Here is a 17,774-nt window from a genome sequence, read left to right as displayed (position 1 = left end):
GTGTACGACTGCCGTTTGAAGCCGCCAATGCCATAGCCTAACCCTCTGGTCTTCTTTCTCTCCCTCTCCCTCTCCCTCTCCCTCTCTCTCTCTGCTTGTATCTCTCTTTTGGCAATCGATTTACAGGAATCCAATTCCTTACCACTAAATATGGGACCTTACAAAGTTCTAAATTCTCAAATGCTTGCACACAGTAAACTCAACCCCGCCTTTGTCACCGCCCCATATCAACTTCACTGCTATTCACTTCTCTCTTCAACTCCAAGCCCGAATACTGACCACCCACAGACGCGGAAGATCTACGCAAACTTTTCCACAACTTCACCGCCAGTAACTACCCACCAAGAACTGCTCAAGTCAATTCAATCTTCTCGTTGGCATTTTATCAAACACCTTGCTCCAAGCTTAACACCCTCCCTTGTTTCCGCTACTTTATTGTCCCTCCAAAAAAAACCTGATTTGGCTCTTCAATTCACAACCCACATTGAATTTAACTCTCTTGATATCAAAACCAAATGCCTTGCCATTGCTGTAATCTCTCCGTCACCATCCCCAAAAGCTAGCTTGCAACTTTTGAAACAAACCATTAGTAGTAATATTGCTACCGTTGAGGATGTTTTTAATGAGCTGGAAAGTGCTCTGGATCAGTTAAATACTAAAAGTTCTATTCTTTTTGATTTGTTGATAAGGGCTTGTTGTGAAATGAAGAGAGGTGATAATGCATTTATGTGTTTCGATATGATGAAGAAAAAAGGTACAGTTCCTAAGATCGAAACATGTAATGATATGTTGAGTTTGTTTCTGAAGTTGAATAGGACAGATGTTGCTTGGGTTTTGTATGCAGAGATGTTTAGGTTGAGGATTCAGTCAACTGTTTATACGTTTAATATAATGATCAATGTTTTGTGCAAGGAAGGGAAATTAAAGAAGGCTAAGGAGTTTATTGGGTTTATGGAGAGTTTAGGGGTTAAGCCTAATGTAGTTACATATAACACAATAATTCATGGATATTGTTGGAGAGGGAGAGTTGAAGGTGCTCGAATGATTCTTGATGTAATGAAAACTAAGGGCATTGAACCTGATTCGTACACCTATGGTTCACTTATTAGTGGGATGTGTAAAGAAGGAAGACTTGAGGAGGCATCTGGACTGCTTGAGAAAATGAAGGAAATTGGTTTGCGACCAAATGCTGTGACTTATAATACCTTGATAGATGGGTACTGCAATAAAGGGAATTTGGAGAAGGCTTTTGGCTATAGGAATGAGATGGTTGAGAGAGGTATATTGCCAACTGTGTCTACATATAATTTGTTGATTCATGCATTATTTTTGGAAGGTAAGATGGATGAAGCTGATGATATGATAAAAAACATGGGAGAGAAAGGGATATTTCCTGATTCAATAACCTATAACATCTTGATTAATGGATATTGCAGATGCGGGAATGCAAAGAAAGCATTTAGCCTTCACAATGAAATGGTAGGTAAAGGCATTCAGCCTACACGGATAACTTACACATCACTAATATATGTTTTGAATAAACGGAATAGAATGAGAGAAGCTGACAACCTGTTTGAAAATATAGTCCGCAAAGGTGTGTTTCCAGATCTTATAATGTTCAATGCCTTGATTGATGGTCACTGTGCTAATGGGAATATAGATCGCGCATTTGCATTGTTGAAGGAGATGGATACAAGGAAAGTTTTTCCTGATGAAGTGACATACAATACCCTAATGAGAGGCCGTTGTAGGGAGGGAAAAGTTGAAGAAGCTCGCAAGCTTCTTGAAGAGATGAAGAGCAGAGGAATTAAACCTGATCATATTAGTTATAATACTTTGATTAGTGGGTATAGTAGGAGAGGTGATATGAATGATGCCTTTAAAGTTAGAGATGAGATGCTGAGCATAGGATTCAATCCCACACTTCTTACTTATAATGCCCTCATACAGGGTTTGTGCAAAAACCAGGAAGGACAGCATGCTGAAGAGCTCCTCAAAGAAATGGTTAGTAAAGGCATTGCCCCTGATGATAGCACTTACATTTCTTTGATTGAGGCGATGGGAAATGCTGACGACTTGCGCAAAACTAGTGATTCATAATCAATTTGTTTGACAACAACATTCGAATTGTTAGAAGTTTTGAGGGGATTAGCTCAAAACCTGCATTTCCTAATAAATTTGCAACTGTGGACTGAGAAGCTGATTGTGGTTCTCTATGATTAACTACTTGACTGTTGGAGTGAGACGGTTTACTGTGAGAATACAAATATATATATGTACTTTTTAAAATTAACTTCTTCCTTATTTGTAAATATACTGAGTTCCCCTGTTGCACAACTTTATATTTCTAAGTTGCTGGAATCAATATATGAAGCGTGCTTAATCAGAGTAACCATTTGATATGCAATATATGTAATGAAACTTAATAGGGGAAACAAACAAAACCCCATGATTTTGTGTATCTTGGAAGAAATAAAACGGCTTCTACTTTTTTTTTTTAAATTTTATTTCCTCATTTTCCTCTTATTCTCATCAAAGACATGCTTAAGCCTTATATTCCATTTTGTACTTTCAATTAGACTATGATTTAGATTTAGATGTTTTGAGTATTTCATGAAGCTATAGTTTTGTCAATTATCTTGATGAAATGCTTCCAAGTATAAATCATTCGTCAGAGAAGAAAGCAACCATGTTGCTATTTCATCTGCTTATTTACTTCCTGCTGGATCTATCCCAGTTTAACTTTCAGTTAGCTTATATAGTATTGCATGATGAATGTTTCTAATTGGGGCATTAATGTGGAATCTGATGGCAGTAACAGCTTTGTTTGTTTGTGCTTAGATATGATGTTATTTGTCTCAGTAGGGGTGTGGTTTGGTCCTTCAGCATGATATGTTTGGGTGACAAGAGTCATTCAGGTGAATGGTACTAAAAGTATGCTAGAATATTAGATATCCTATTCGCTGGCTTCTTCAACGAATAGGTTATCCTACCATTTTTTTCTTATCTAAAAACAAGGGTTTAAAACTTCTCCCTTTAGTTTGCAAACAGAAACCCTGAATAATAAACTAGTTTCTTTGTTGGTTGATGTAGTTTTAGAACCAGAACTAAACTTTTCATATATAAAATCTTCAGAACATGCTCAGCTTTGATAGTTTCCTATTATCCTATCATTTTCCGCATCAAACTTATTCATCCTGCAACTGAAAATATTTTTGCGGCTCTGTTTCTGTTGCAGTGATGCTTTCATTAGTAGAAACGTATAGAACTGCAGAATTGCTTCCTTCTATACGAGGGACCTGACCATCTTAAAACTTCCCTGGTTTGTTGGATCACAAAGTTGCTTATGGATGTTTAGGCTTCATTCATCTAGGTAAATGGAATAGCTTCTGTTGTTCTCGGTATGGCTTCATATTATTTGAAATTTCAATAGAAAAGGTGAACTCTATGAAATGTTTTATTTATACCATTGTGACTAACTATGATTCTAGGAAAGTTAAGGGAGGGGAAATTGAAAGAGGCTAGTCTCCAAATGCCTGAATCGCAAATAACTTCAAATGTCCCAATAATGTCTTTCCATGAATTTCTTTTTTATGATTCTGCCAGGCTTCGTATTCTGCTTTTCCTGGTTGTGAAAAACTTTACTTTTTGAAGTGGAGTTGGACTCAAATGCAAACATTCATATCTTACTACAGTAGAAGGTAATATATCTTGAATCTTACTAACTTTATTGTTGTAATATGACTGTAACTTTATTGTTGTAATATGACTGTCAATTTCTTTAAGTGGGAACATCTTACTTGCTATGGTTGATAAATTGGAGACAGGTCACTCTCCACTATGTGCAGATAAGTTAATCATCTGTCCTTCAGAATCCTGAAGAGTCATATCTTTTGCACATGGCACAAAGACTATGTGGTACAACAGAAACCTAATCATAGTAATCAACAGAAGAATTGAGCTCTTATTCATTGATTATTATGACTTTGACGTTAAAAATTAAACTGAATGACTGATGTTGAATCACTTCTGAAATTTCATTATTTTGATGCTCTTAGAGTATCAAGTGACACCGTCAAATTCCGTGACCCTATAAAATTCCTCTTTCTCTTATTGGGGGACCCTTCTTCTTTCGTGATGTCCCACTGTTACATGCTTGTCTTTTTTATCAGTTTTATTTGTGGAAACACATGCAAGATGCACTCAATTTGGACAGATTGCAATACTGTTCTGCCGTTTGAAAATTTTTTTCCTATGATGTGTTAGCAACTACTTCAGGTATTTAAGGCTTCTGGTGGTTATTTCAATGGAGAGAGATAAGAGAAGCTTGCATGGGGACATTTGTAGGGCACTTTGTACCTGCTTTGGCTTTAATCCTCCTTGGATTATGGCACTCCGTTAACACTATCCGAGCCTACTGCCTGAGAGGCTCTACTAACTTTACTGTAAAGTTTTGGTACCCATTTTACGGCCCTTTTTCATGTATCAAATGTTTGGAGCTTATCTTCATCCTATCTTTCTCCATCTTTGCAATTTTTATGCAACTTTTGGACTTCCCGTACCTCCACTTTGCTTTCAAGCTTGACAACTTTGAACATGCAACCATGTTTCTCCATCTTGCAATATTTGCAGGTTTCACACTTTCTGCAGAGATAACCTGTTCATCTGATATCCTTTCCGGGGTCAGTGGAATCCTTGCAACCTCTGTTTTTGGTCAAGAACTTTTCCTTCTCCATTTCCATTCAACTGACCATGTTGGACTTGAAGGTCATTATCATTGGCTCTTGCAGCTTATAGTGTTCGTTTCTCTTGTGTCAGCTTTAGCGGCAACTACTTTTCCGTCCAATTTTCCTGCAGCTCTCATTCTTTCAATTTCTGTTGTATTTCAAGGGTGTTGGTTTATGATTATGGGTTTTGTGCTATGGATTCCTGAATTTATACCTGAAGGTTGTGTTACACAGTTGTCTGTGGCCAGCTCAAATGACATGCATGGAGCAATTGCATGCAGATCTGTTGATGCAGAACTAAAGGCTAGAGCACTGGCCAACTTGCAATTCAGTTGGATACTCTCTGGAATTTTGTTGTTCATTGGGTGTGTATGCCTGAAATTAGCTGCAAGATGTGCACTGAGGGGTCAGTCAACTGAGTATGAGCAACTCTGCGTTAGAGGTACAGATGTCCCTATAGCCATTGATAGCTTCAAACAAGCTCATCCTTGAGATATTGTATTATGATGAGAAGGGCATCTACATGCCCATTGTCAACAGTTTGATTCTCCTGTCTGTTAAACTTGTTGTCAGCGCTTATCATATATGCTCATATTTTTATGAGTTTTGTACGTGTTAGGCCCTTCTGAATCCGAAGTGGGATTGAAACAGTATGGCTTCTCTTAACAGGGATAGGATACTTTTCGGGTCAGCTTTTATATAGTAAAGTAGATGTAACTTTTGGAATTGCAAATAAGCCCTGGCTGACAAGTCATTCCAGTCGTCCTCACAAAACTATCTAGCTTGTAGTTCTGTTTCTCTCATGTGTTATATAACTAAGCTCTGGTTAAAATATGGAGCATTTATGATGTGTAATACACTTATAACATTTAATTGGAATGCAAATATGCTTATCATTTGACTAGTTTACTAAACTTAAATCTTTGTTTGTTTGCTGAAGAACTAAAGTGTTACAATGCAGATTAATAACATCTCGGTAATGTTACTTATGCTATGAAAAGAATTGTTCTCATGAAGTGACTATATGCTCTCCATGCAACGAGGATGGCATTTCTGGCCTGAATTCTTTACACCCAGTATGCATATACAAGTCTCTAGTTTTCCTTGGTACTTATTCAACTTAACATTCATACAGCACTGCGGGTAGTCTTGGCCTCAAGACAACCTCCAGTTCTTTTGCTTTAGGGACTGTCATTCCAGGACTCTCACTCATATCAACTGGAGTGTCAGATACCGTCCCCAATTCAAACCCATGAAGCAGCCGAGCCAGTGTTAGGTGCAAAACCCGGAGCGCCAATGATACTCCTGGGCACATTCTTCTACCAGAGCTGAAAGGTAAATATTCGAAATCCTGACCCCTTACATCTAGATTAGCGTGCTCATTCAGGAACCTCTCAGGCTGAAATTCAGAAGGGTTTTTCCAAATGCTAGGGTCACGGTGTAATTTCCACAGGTTAACGAAAAGGCGAGTGCCAGCTGGAATGTGGAAGCCCGCTATGGTGCAATCCTCCATGGCTTCCCTTGGTGCTGAGAGTGGAGCAGCAGGGTTCAGTCTCAATGTTTCATTGACAATAGCTTGTAAGTATACTAGATTCTTTATATGTGACTCTTTCACTTGATGGTGCTTTCCGACATGGATCTCAATCTCTTCTTGAGCCTTTTTAAGCACATTTCTGTTGCTTAACAACAGAGATAGAGCCCATGTAAGAGTGATCATCGTCGTATCATTGCCACCCAAAATTAGACTCTGCAATACATGTAATATCAGCCAAAATTTTTGAATGGTTCAAAAATTGAAATTTTGAAATTTCAACTAAAACGTTTTTGACTCGAATTATTTAAAGTAGAAAATGATAATTTATATAATAAGGGTGGCTATTTTTGTTGTGTAGATTAAAGTAGAAAAATGAAAAAGATGTTGATAACAATGTCCATTATGCTGTTTGATAGCGTTATTAAACTTCTTAGGTGTGATTTGACAACCAATATCTTGAAAATGTGGCTTCAAATGTTGAGTGCATATAATTTATTAGCTTTTTTCTATAACTCGTCTAAATGGCATTTAGTCCAACCAACTTTCTTATTTACTTTCAGATATGTTGCCTTCTCATCCTGCTAAGACACTAATACACGTAAGTTCCACAACGCACAAAGTTAAATTTAGCATGCAAGTGACAGGTGAGTATAGCAACTTCTTTTGTCTGGTATTAAAAGTATAGAAGAAAGTGGATGCTTTTATACACAAATCTGTATTGGACATAGGAGGATGAAATGTTGGTCTCTATATTAAACCTCAAAATTGCTATTATCCAAGTGTTTGTTTTTAACTGTAGGAAGATAATATAACATTGAATTTACATTAATTTTAATATTTAATCCCATAATTATTCATTGTAAATAAAGAGATTAATACATGAACTAAAAAATCTAAGAAAAAGTAAATACATAGTCTAGGATTTGAATCTTGATCAATAAATGGGAAGGAAAACCATTTACCAATTGAGTTGTTTCATACCATTTATCTGGAATGCCATTTGGTATTCCACTGGTATAACTATACTAAACTGTATAAGAGATTCATTTCAATTTAAAATTACTAGGTGATCACACTTACTGGTTTAACTTACTGATATAATAATCAATTTAAAAAGGAAAAATTAATGATAGTGCATCTCTTGGTTTAGGAATAGACTCAAATTCGGGCTTCCTCCCTAATATATTAAAAAAGAAAAAGAGGAAAAATTATTAGATTCTTACCAAGCAAGTGCCCTTAATAGTTCTATCAATTTCATCAATAGAGCTCTTACCATCATCCATGACAGAAAGCATAACATGGATGAAATCTTGATCCTCCCCTTTAACACTTCCTTTAAGCCTCTTTCTCTATGCTCCTTTACCCACTTCCCTAAAGCACTATCTATCTCCCTTGCAGTCCTTTTCATTTCACCAACATATCCCATTAAAGAATCCAACCAACCCAGAAATGGAATTGCATCAGAAACCAAGAGCAACCCAGCTAAACGGAAAAAATCTGCTAAAGCCTTAGAAAATCGCCTCGAATCTTGGTCTGTGATGCCATAACTACCAAAGGATCGCTTACCTGCAATCATTTTCACTATTATATTCATCGCCAATTCATTAAACTTGTCTTTCATTTCTACCACAGCACATCCTCCATTCTTTACTGAAATCTGATACAAGTGTTTGATAAAAAACTTAGTTTCTGTATCCCAAACATGCTTAAGCAACTCGAGCCTGCGATTTGAGAGGAGTTCAACCACGGCTAGCTTTCTCATATCACGCCAGTATTGACCATAAGGTGCCAAACCTAGTATAGCATGATTATAACCCATGATTTTGGCTGCTAAAGATTTTGGACGTGTAAGAAAGAGTTTGTCATTTGTAGTAAAACATTGTTTTGCTAATTCCCAATTGCTTATTACAACTGCTTTATGAATTCCGAGGCGGATAAAGAAGATTGGTCCAAGTTCCTCAGCTATGGAGCCAAATACTCTGTGTAGTAACTGGTTTGATCTACCAAGAAAATGAAGGTGACCGATAACCGACCAAGACCCTGCTAGTTCTGGTGGCTTGTTTTCATTTTTCTCGTTTCTGATGTGTTTTACTTTTATGGCTAGAAAGATTGGGATTATAGCAAGAAGAATGGTGTACAAGGTTACTTGTAGATAAAGGAAGAACTTCATGTTTTTTTTTTATCTGAATTCTGGTATGAGAAAAACGGGTATTGCTTTCATGGTTATGTTGATAGCTCTAGTCTTTATTTTTAGCCGGTTATGGCCCCGCAGGGAGGCAGAGTTCATCAAAAGAAAGGACAGAGATAGGCAGGAACACGTTTCCGAAACCGACGGTTTTGAATGCAACGATTTTGGGTTGTTCTTAAAACAATTTGAAAATCGTCGGATTTTTTTTTTTTCCTTCTAATAAAAGACTAAAAGAGGTAAATAAAAAAATCTTGAAATTTATTTAATAAACTACAAAAAATAAAAAAAAGTTGGACGAACTTTCCATAATTTTTGATTTTAAATTTTATTTTTTCAAAGAAATCACCGGCTGTAGACTAAAACCTGCGGTTTTAATTTCAAAACATAGAAAATTAGAACTAAATTATAAATATATGATTTTGAATTAATTTAGAATCAAGAAGCATCGACCATGGTTTGATTTCGATTCGGTGATGATTTATGACAGAATCGTGGTGGTTTCCAGAGAAAGGTTACAATTATTTGTAGACAGAGACCCGACACCATAACTCTACGAATTGACTAAATACTTGTCTTACCCTCTAAAGTTGATGACTCAGCAAATCATCTCCAACCCAAAATGGCAAATTTGAAGTCTCGACAAGAAACTCAGATTGAATTATTATATTTGTAATCATTTAATTGTAATATCTATTCATTCCGTTCCTGGGTTGATCTATATGTCCTTAATGGATTTCATATTCTTGTAATTACGGCTCATATATCATATGCTAATAATTTTAATTTTAGGTGCTGAATTTGAATGATTTTTAAATGGTTTATGTGATAAAAAATTTAAATTGTTTAATTACTGGAAATCCTACAATATTATACTCCAAAAAAAAAAAAAAAAATCCTACAATAGTTTTTTTTAAACGTTGAAAAATTGACTCTATAATCAATTAGTATTTGGATAATTAATAAAACTTAATTATTTTCTCATCTGTCTGTCGGCAAATTTGGCTGTTCTAGTAGTCTAGTAACTTTTAGCTGTTTTAATAGCTGTTAAGTGTTTTATTAGTTGTTAGCTATTAAATATCAGCTATTAGTAATTAATGATTATACAGTAGTTAAAATAAAAGTGCCTAGTACAAATAACTGTTTAATTAGTTGTTTAATATAAAATGACAAAAAAATATAAAAGTGAAGAATAAGGTAAAAGCGAGGAATAAAGTAAAAACAATTGATGGTATAGGTATCATAAAAAGATTATAAAATGCTAAACGATTGATGAAGATAACGTTTCATAAAATACCGTCTTAAACTCTAAATGCTAGAGTATATATTATATTACCGAATGCTATAATTAAATTAAGATATTGTTTTAACTCTATCAAAACACTACACACTACTTTAAACGCTTCTGCCGAATAGAGCCCAAAGCCTGTATTTTGGAGTTTGGAGTATTTTAATATTTGAGCTTGAATTACCATAATTAACAAACCTAAAAGTTGCAAGCAACAATTTGCTCAACAAAAAGAAGTAAAAGAACAACAATAAGTAAAAGAACAACAATAATTAAGCAGTTCTGACCAACTCACATGCAAGATTAATTATTTCATTTGCTACAAATGGAAGAGTAAGACTATATCAGTTGCAAAACTTGAAAGAGCATCACTGAAGGTATTAATTCTTGAAATGACTCAACCCACTAACAGAAAATTTTTTTCAACTCTAGCTTTAATTAATACCTATTTTTCATATATTTCAATTAGGTTGGATGTATACGGAGACTGTTAGTTTAGTTTTAAAACTCAAATATATTAATTTTTTTTCTGAATTTATCGATTAATAAATAAAATTTAAATTGCTGATATAAAAAAAAAGCTTTAATTGATTATTACATTCATGAGTTCAAAAAGCTTAATTAACCAACCAAAACCTAGATATTATTCATGATCGAAATACTTTGATTTTAAACAGAAAATCCATACTACTATTGATCAGCTCAAGTATCACAACATCTCCTTCTTTCAGATCAATGTGTTGACAAATTCTGGCCCATCCAGTTCCAAAAGCCAAGCCCGTAACAGTTCCCCACCCTCTGATTCTAACTAGGAATTTTCTTCCATCAGGACACGCAACTTTTGCTTCTTCATAAACCCTAGTCATGTACTTTGCAGAAAAGCTATTTGGCACCAGCTGCATGTTTATATAATTGGTTAAGATTCTCCTAAAAGAAATAGAAATTGTAAATATTTGATCAGGTTCTAACCAGAAAACTCCGATTGATACTATATGGTCGCAAGAGAACCTTAAATGCAGGATTTGTCGGTTTATACATATCAGCATCAAGAATTGCTTTCTTGATTTCATCAGACGCCTTTGCAAAGAACTTCCGGTATTTCTCACTGCAATAAACTTCCACTTCCACATTTTTATTCTCATCTGCATATATATTTATTTTTAATATATTAAATGTTAAAAATCATAAAGAAAAATGAAAGAACTCAGTTATAAAATTATAGTTTTGAGCTTACCCTTCTCATTTTCATTGCTTAAAACCAACCTGTCCTCCTTTTTCCCCATCATCTTATCAGTTCTTGATTCTGCTTTTCCATTTTCATTTTCAAAATTACTGTTTGGATAATTGATTTCAAAAGTCGATGGATCAAAGACGATGACACGAAAGTTTGAGTTTCCTTTATATTCAAAGCTTAAAAGGTAACGATGGCAGATTGAGTTGTCTTCAACAAAATCTGACCATCCTTTGTCAAACCAAATGTTTTTATTATCCTTTGTAACCTCAACTTCCCATAGTTTTCCATTACGAAGAGACAGTCTTCCGATTCTTGCAATATCAGAAAGCTCAATTCCAAGTCTCTTGACAAATAACTTTGATAGGATGCTCTTCAAAATCATATATTATGTTTTTAATTCCACAAAATCAAGAAAGAAAAACTATTAGTTCATAAAGAACAAAAAAGAAAAGAGTAATTAACCTTTCTTTAAGGATTATGAAATTATCAGTTACCAGTTTTTTTTTCTTCAATTATATTTTGGAGGATTACTCTAAAGAAATGGCGAGGTGTGACATCTGATGAAGGATTTGACTTCCGGAAAGGCCTCCCTCTGCCACGTTCTGTTGATGGCCAGCGAGGACTCCCCCTGCGTCCACCTCCCGCTGATGGCCAGCGAGTCATTATATGTAACGTCTACAGGCTTGTAACGGTTAATTCTGCTTTCTTTGTTTATAAAAAGGATTTTGCAAGAGAGGCTTAAAGGGCTCTATTTATCTAATTACCTTTGTAAATGAAGGTTAGCTTTGGTATTTCCAATTACTAAAATTTAATTTCTTCGAATTATGTATCTTTAACTTATCACTTTGACTTAGAACCTAAGCTAAAGACTTACCTACAATTTAGAAACTTATTGTATTCCTTGAAAGTTTTAAATTAAAGAATTTAACTTATTATCTTAAATAAATTTTATACAAATTTTAAATTGTTAATAATTAATTGAAAAATGTAAATAATTTTAAACTTTTAAACACTAAATCAAATAATTTCTTAAACATCATTCTCAAAAAAAATATAAAATTACTTGCACACCAGTAGTATAAAACATTATAGTTTTTGAAACTAATTAGTTACACTGTCTTTGTTTTGTATTACATGAATTCTCTTATAGTTTTTTTTTTTTTTTTTTTAAATCTCAATAGAAGATGTCTATAATTATTTGGCCTAATGAATAGAATTTGGCCCAATGATATTGCAAGCTATACAATAGAAGTGAGAAAACTTTTGTGATCCAGATAACTTAAAATTGAGATTTTTCGTTATCCACATAAGCGAGAAAAAAATACAATGGAGGCTTCTATTATCCATATAAGTGATAAAAAAACAAGTTACACCTGGTTGGCTTGTAAAATCTATTGATTTCACATTTCTTACATCCAAATTAGTATTTAATAATCTTTTTAATAGAAAATTTTCTTTAATATTATTACATTTGTGTATGTTCTTGTATGAGCTGGGAATTTCATTCTTGCGCTTTTTCCCTTTTGTTTCATCCAACTTTCTCCTCTTTCTAAAATCATCACATTCTGTCTCGTGATTTTCTTGACTGGCTTCTTTGATTTTTTTTTTCCATACTCAGTTATCTCAAAAGTAGATGGATCAAAGATAATAAAATGGAAAAAAAAAAATTTCCCTTGTATTTGAAACTGAAAAGATAGCGATCCACAATTGAATTTTCCTTTATAAACTTTGACCATCCATCCGCAAACCAAATGTTTCTTTCATCGTTTTTTACCTTCACTTGCCATTCATATCCATTAGGAGCACAAAGTCTTGGCACATCAGAAATTCGATCTGATCCTATGCTCTTAACGAGTAACCTTAACGGAATCCGCTGAAAATATTATCCCCACAAATCAAGAAGTTAAAGAAAATATAATCAAGAATTCAAGAATCAAGACTCTACGACCAGAATTGGATGCAGAAGCAAATTAAAGATTTAAGTGAAAGAGATAAAAATAAACCATTTTTGTGTGTTAATTACCATTCTCTTGTCTTCAGTTATCTTTTCAGAGATCACTCTAAAGAAATGGCGGCCAGGTGTGCTCTCCAGCTATGGAGGTTTTGACTCCTGGTGAGGTCTTCCTCTCCGTCTCTTTGATGTCCGGCCAGGCGATCTTCTCTGTTCAGCTGATAGCCGGGAAGTCATTATTGTTTTTGTAATTCTTGCAGAGTTTTATGGCTTCTCAGCCTGATATAAATCTTGCAAGACAGAGTTTTTACTTTTTATAAAGTTATTTTTCTGAGGAAGATACACATTTTATGGTTTATAATATTGAGCAAAGGAATGGATCTGATCCATTATCAATGTACCGGAATTGTTCCATTCCATTCATTAAAAATTTCTTCCATTTTTAATATATTGGGTTTTGCATGTTTTGTCAACCAGTAAATTTAACAGCAATATTTATTTTCTTTAATTCATCTTCTCAGAAGAATAAACTGAAGCGATTTAACCAATCTCTCGGCAAATTTCAAATCAGTGTCAGATGATCTGATCAAGTATTGCCATAACCATATTGGCTTCTGGTCAGAAAATTTACGTTTCCAATTTCTAGGTAGGTGATCTATTATTTGCAAATGGAAGTGAAGATCAGAACATGTGATTTTCTGGTTTTAAATGTTTGCAGTAGCATCGCAAACTGGTCAAAATATGGATCTGTTCTATTTATATTATCACAAGTCACAACAGAAAATTCATTTGTTCTGCTTCCTGAAAAATTCCAAAAATTTCTGACACACACATATATGCGCTCACATTTAAGAAATCTTTTAATTAATCCTTTGAAAGATATTTGAATTAGAAGTGGCAATAATATTTCCAACAAAAGCATCGCACTACATTAAACAAAAAGCTTAATCAACTGAACAATTACTGTATCAGCATCATATATTAGACTGTAAAACCCGTGAAATTCAACAACCCAAAACCTAGACATCGTTCATGATCGGAACACTCTGATTTTAAACAGATAACCAATAAAACTATTGATCAGCTCTAACATCACAACATCTCCTTCTTTCAACATAATGTGTTGAGAAATTGCAGCCCATCCCTTTCCAAAAGCCAAGCCAGGACCCCAGAGACTGATTCTAACTCCGAACTTTCTTCCATCAGGACACACAAATTCTGCTTCTTCATAAACCCTAGTCATGTACTTTGAAGCAAAGCTACTTGGCACCAGCTGCATATATATGTGTACACATAGATTATTAGTTAAGATTATCACAGTGTAAGTAAATAATTAAGTAGTTTAGGTTCTCACCAACATACTCCGCTCGAAGTTATATGATCGCAAGAGAACCTTAAAGGCAGGGTTTATGGGCTCAAACGTATCAGCAGCAAGAATTGCTTTCTTCCTGCCTTCTTTAGACAGTGATTGTATTCTAGAAAATTTCAGGTATTGCTTACTGCAACAGACTTCCATTTTTTCTTTGTTCTCTGCATTTTTATTCCACCACATGTTAATTTAAATTCAAGTTAAAATTATATGAATAAACTTACAGAATCTGGTTTTTAACTTACTATTATTCTTGCATGAGCTGGCCATCTCATTGTCAGTCCTAGGCTTTTTCCTTCTTGTTTGATCCAACATTGTCCTCTTTCTAAAATCATCACATTCTGTCTCATGATTCTTATACTTGGTTTTGTCTTCATTTTTTCCATACTCAGTTATCTCAGAAGTAGATCGATCAAAGATAATAACATGAAAACAAGAACTTCCCTTGTATTCAAAACTTAAAAGATAGCGATCGCGAATTGAATTTTCCTTCACAAATTTTGACCATCCATCGACAAATCAAATATTTTCTCCATCCTTTTTTACCTTAACTTGCCATTCATTTCCATTAGGAACACAAAGTCTTGCCATATCAGAAAGTTGATCTGCTGATCCTACCCTCTTAACAAATAACCTTAAAGGAATCCGCTGGATCATTATCCCGACAAATCAAGAAATTAAAGAAAATATCATCAATAATTCAAGATTCAAGACTCCATTACCAAAAATGGCTACGAAGCAAATTAAGGTGAAGGAAATTAAAAAACACCATTTTCTCTTTAGCATTATGCATGTAAGGAATAATTTAATTATGTGTGTCAAATTACCAGTTTCTTGTCTTCAATCATCTTTTGAAAGATTACTCTGAAGAAATGGAAGCCACGCGGGCTCTCCGCTGCTGGAGGTTTTGACTCCCAGCAAGGTCTTCCACTCAGCACCTTTGGTGGAAGGCCAGGCCTTCTTCTTTGTACAGCTGGTGGCCAGCGAACCATTATCATTTTTTTTTTTTTTTTTGTAAATCTTACAGAGTTTTAAGGCTTCTCTGCCATCTGAATTTGAAAGAATGAATTTTGCAAGAGTTTTTTTTTTTATCTTTCTTTTTTTTTTTTTTTTTGACCATCCATCAACAAAACAAATATTGTTTTTTCCCATGTTTTCTTACCTTCACTTTCCATTCATTTGCATTAGGAACACAAATCTTGCTAAATCAGGAAGTTGGTCTGATCCTACGCTTTTAATAAATAACCTTAACGGAATCCGCTCAAACATTATTCCGACAAATCAAGAAATTAGAGAAAATATAATCAAGAATTCAAGATTCAAGACTCCATGACCAAAACTGGCTACAGAAGCAAATTAAGGTGAAAGAAACTAAAATAAATCATTTTCTCTGTAGCATTATGTATATGTAATGTAAGGAATAATTTATGTGTGTTAAATTATCAGGATCTTGTCTTCAATTATCTTTTGAAAGATTACTCTATAGAAATGGTGGCCATTTCTGTTCTCCATTTCCAGAGGTTCTTCTCTCCCTAGTTGTTGGTGTCGAGCCATTATTAATTTTGTAACTCTTAACAAAATTTAATGGCTTCTCTGCCTCCTGATTTTGAAGTTGTGAATGTTGGAAAAGAGAGTTCTAGAATATTTATTTTTTTCTAAACATTCACTTTCATGGTTTATTGGCTCCGGAGCCTTTGGCACGCGTGTGGCGCCTAGACTTTGCTCATAGCCACGGCCAGCCTGGTTGTAAAGTCTGAGCAGGTTCTGTCTGGTTATTTAGTATGTATTGTTGGTGTTCTGGTTCAGGTGCTGTTGTAGTCTGTTGTCTTGTTTGGTCTAGGGTAGTCATATTTTCATGTGTTGCGTTTCAGGTATAGTGTTTGTGTGTTCTGAAATCTCCAATTCCAGGTTGGCGATTCTTCATGGCATACATATTCAACAACAGGAAACAACAAGCCCGAATTCAAGAGCGGTCTCCATCCATGGACAGAACCCTACTCAGAAATGAATAAAATTTCAGCAATTTAGCTTTTAACTTGAGTTGTGTCATGCAATTTAAAACCAGGAAAGAGCGAGGCCACCTAAATTTGGGTGAAAGTTGGACAAACAAGGGTAATTTGAGGATTTCACAAAACCATTTGAAAAATTTTTTTAAAAAAATTACTGGAACCGCCGATTCGAATAGGTAGAACACTGGTTTTAGCCGTTTAACATAAAAGTTAGCTCCGCAGGCTAGACATATGGAAAGAGCTTTCAAATTCGATCTGAGTTTTAAATGTGATTGACCTTCGAGCCATAATCTCTTTCTTTTTTCTATATTCACCTACCCATAAAATTAAAAAAAATGAGAAAAATTAGAATAAAGTTCATGCTAAGACTTATATGAAAAATTCACTAAAAATAAGTGTAACCTTTAAAGTTCTTAAATTACCCTCATTCGAATATTTAAAAAAACATTAAATAATTAGTTAAAGCATTCTAATTGCATGAGAATGCTCGACTTGACAATTTTACTGACATACACACTCCAAATGGAAAAACAAGCCAAGTTCGTGAAAAGAGCAACAGCCTACATTTGCTCTCATTACATAACAAATTTGCCATTTTTCGTTGAAGAAACGCAGTAAAGCAAAACAGGAAAGATAACATTGCATTTGCATCTATATCTCAATTTTCTCAATGCAGTAATCCTTAAAAACAATTTTGTATATTCTTCTTTTTTTTCCATTCGATACTATACAATAGGTATGTTACGATCTATAATCAGACACTGTGCAATTGAATTAAACTTAATTACAATTTCAAATAACAATTACATTAAACCCATTACAATTAACCTACTGAATCTGATCTTATAACTTACTCTTACACTCCTTGCATGCGCAGCGCATTTCAGTCATGGTCATTTTTCCCCTTGCTTGATCCAACTTTGTCCTCTTTCTAAAATCATCACGTTCAGGATCATGATTTTCACGCCCGACTTTTTCATTTTCATTTTCAAAATCACTGTTTGGATAATTGATTTCAAAAGTCGATGGATCAAAGATAATGACATGAAAGTTTGAGTTTCCTTTATAATCAAAGCTTAGAAGGTAACGATGGCAGATTGAGTTGTCTTCAACAAAATCTGACCATCCTTTGTCAAACCAAATGTATTTATCATTCTTTGTTACCTCAACTTCCCATACTTTTCCATCACGAAGAGACAGTCTTGCTGTTCGTGCTATATCAGAAAGCTCAATTCCAAGTCTCTTGACAAATAACTTTGATGGGATGCTCTTGAAAATCATGTGTTATATTCGTGTATTCCACAAAACATCAAGAACGAAAAACTGTTAGTTCATAAAGAACAGAATAAAAAAAAGAGTCATTAACCTTTTCTTGAAGGATTATCAGTTACGAGTTTCTTTTCTTCAATTATATTTTGGAGGATTACTCTAAAGAAATTGCGAGGAGTGACCTCTGATGAGGGATTTGACTTCCCGA

At 34.4% G+C, this 17,774-nt stretch overlaps 4 protein-coding genes, 1 non-coding gene and 1 pseudogene across 7 annotated transcripts; 3 read left to right on the top strand and 3 right to left on the bottom strand.

The window, feature by feature from the left end:
• The first annotated feature begins 23 nt into the window (after nucleotides 1-23).
• On the top strand, nucleotides 24-2,502 carry LOC105631673 (Pentatricopeptide repeat (PPR) superfamily protein). The gene has a single exon (XM_012213851.3). The coding sequence runs from the start codon at nucleotides 151-153 to the stop codon at nucleotides 2,098-2,100; it is 1,950 nt and encodes a 649-aa protein (XP_012069241.1). The 5' UTR covers nucleotides 24-150; the 3' UTR covers nucleotides 2,101-2,502.
• Nucleotides 2,503-2,896: 394 nt separating this feature from the next.
• On the top strand, nucleotides 2,897-8,487 carry LOC105631662 (uncharacterized). 2 transcript variants are annotated; one of them, XR_002284272.3, is made up of 5 exons: nucleotides 2,897-3,373; nucleotides 3,607-3,701; nucleotides 5,689-6,062; nucleotides 6,159-6,305; nucleotides 6,822-8,487. It is a non-coding gene; the product is annotated as an uncharacterized LOC105631662 (transcript). The 2 variants fall into 2 exon arrangements; XR_016318864.1 differs by having other exon boundaries at nucleotides 2,916-3,701.
• LOC119369045 (transmembrane epididymal protein (DUF716)) lies at nucleotides 4,200-5,631 on the top strand. The gene has a single exon (XM_012213840.4). The coding sequence runs from the start codon at nucleotides 4,332-4,334 to the stop codon at nucleotides 5,217-5,219; it is 888 nt and encodes a 295-aa protein (XP_012069230.1). The 5' UTR covers nucleotides 4,200-4,331; the 3' UTR covers nucleotides 5,220-5,631.
• LOC105631651 (xanthotoxin 5-hydroxylase CYP82C4-like) lies at nucleotides 5,690-8,431 on the bottom strand (annotated as a pseudogene). The gene is made up of 2 exons (XR_016318863.1): nucleotides 7,485-8,431; nucleotides 5,690-6,474 (listed from the first exon to the last, which is right to left on the bottom strand). The product of XR_016318863.1 is annotated as a xanthotoxin 5-hydroxylase CYP82C4-like (transcript).
• A 1,828-nt stretch (nucleotides 8,488-10,315) lies between the features above and the next one.
• On the bottom strand, nucleotides 10,316-11,174 carry LOC105634354 (B3 domain-containing protein REM19). The gene is made up of 3 exons (XM_020679294.3): nucleotides 10,969-11,174; nucleotides 10,704-10,876; nucleotides 10,316-10,630 (listed from the first exon to the last, which is right to left on the bottom strand). Exons 1-3 carry the CDS (start codon nucleotides 11,018-11,020, stop codon nucleotides 10,382-10,384), a joined length of 474 nt encoding a protein of 157 aa, XP_020534953.2. The 5' UTR covers nucleotides 11,021-11,174; the 3' UTR covers nucleotides 10,316-10,381.
• A 2,775-nt stretch (nucleotides 11,175-13,949) lies between these two features.
• LOC105634345 (uncharacterized) lies at nucleotides 13,950-15,280 on the bottom strand. Its single transcript, XM_089716427.1, has 5 exons — nucleotides 15,116-15,280; nucleotides 14,835-14,936; nucleotides 14,534-14,732; nucleotides 14,274-14,449; nucleotides 13,950-14,192 (listed from the first exon to the last, which is right to left on the bottom strand). The coding sequence occupies exons 1-5, from the start codon at nucleotides 15,278-15,280 to the stop codon at nucleotides 13,950-13,952; spliced, it is 885 nt and encodes a 294-aa protein (XP_089572553.1).
• Nucleotides 15,281-17,774: the final 2,494 nt, after the last annotated feature.

Source organism: Jatropha curcas, chromosome 11, assembly GCF_041381405.1.
Source record: "Jatropha curcas cultivar XTBG-Jc1 chromosome 11, XTBG_Jcur_1.0, whole genome shotgun sequence".
Classification (NCBI taxonomy): domain Eukaryota; kingdom Viridiplantae; phylum Streptophyta; class Magnoliopsida; order Malpighiales; family Euphorbiaceae; genus Jatropha; species Jatropha curcas.
The sequence above is the reverse complement of the archived record's forward strand: the minus strand, read 5'-3'. Positions and strand labels throughout refer to the sequence as shown.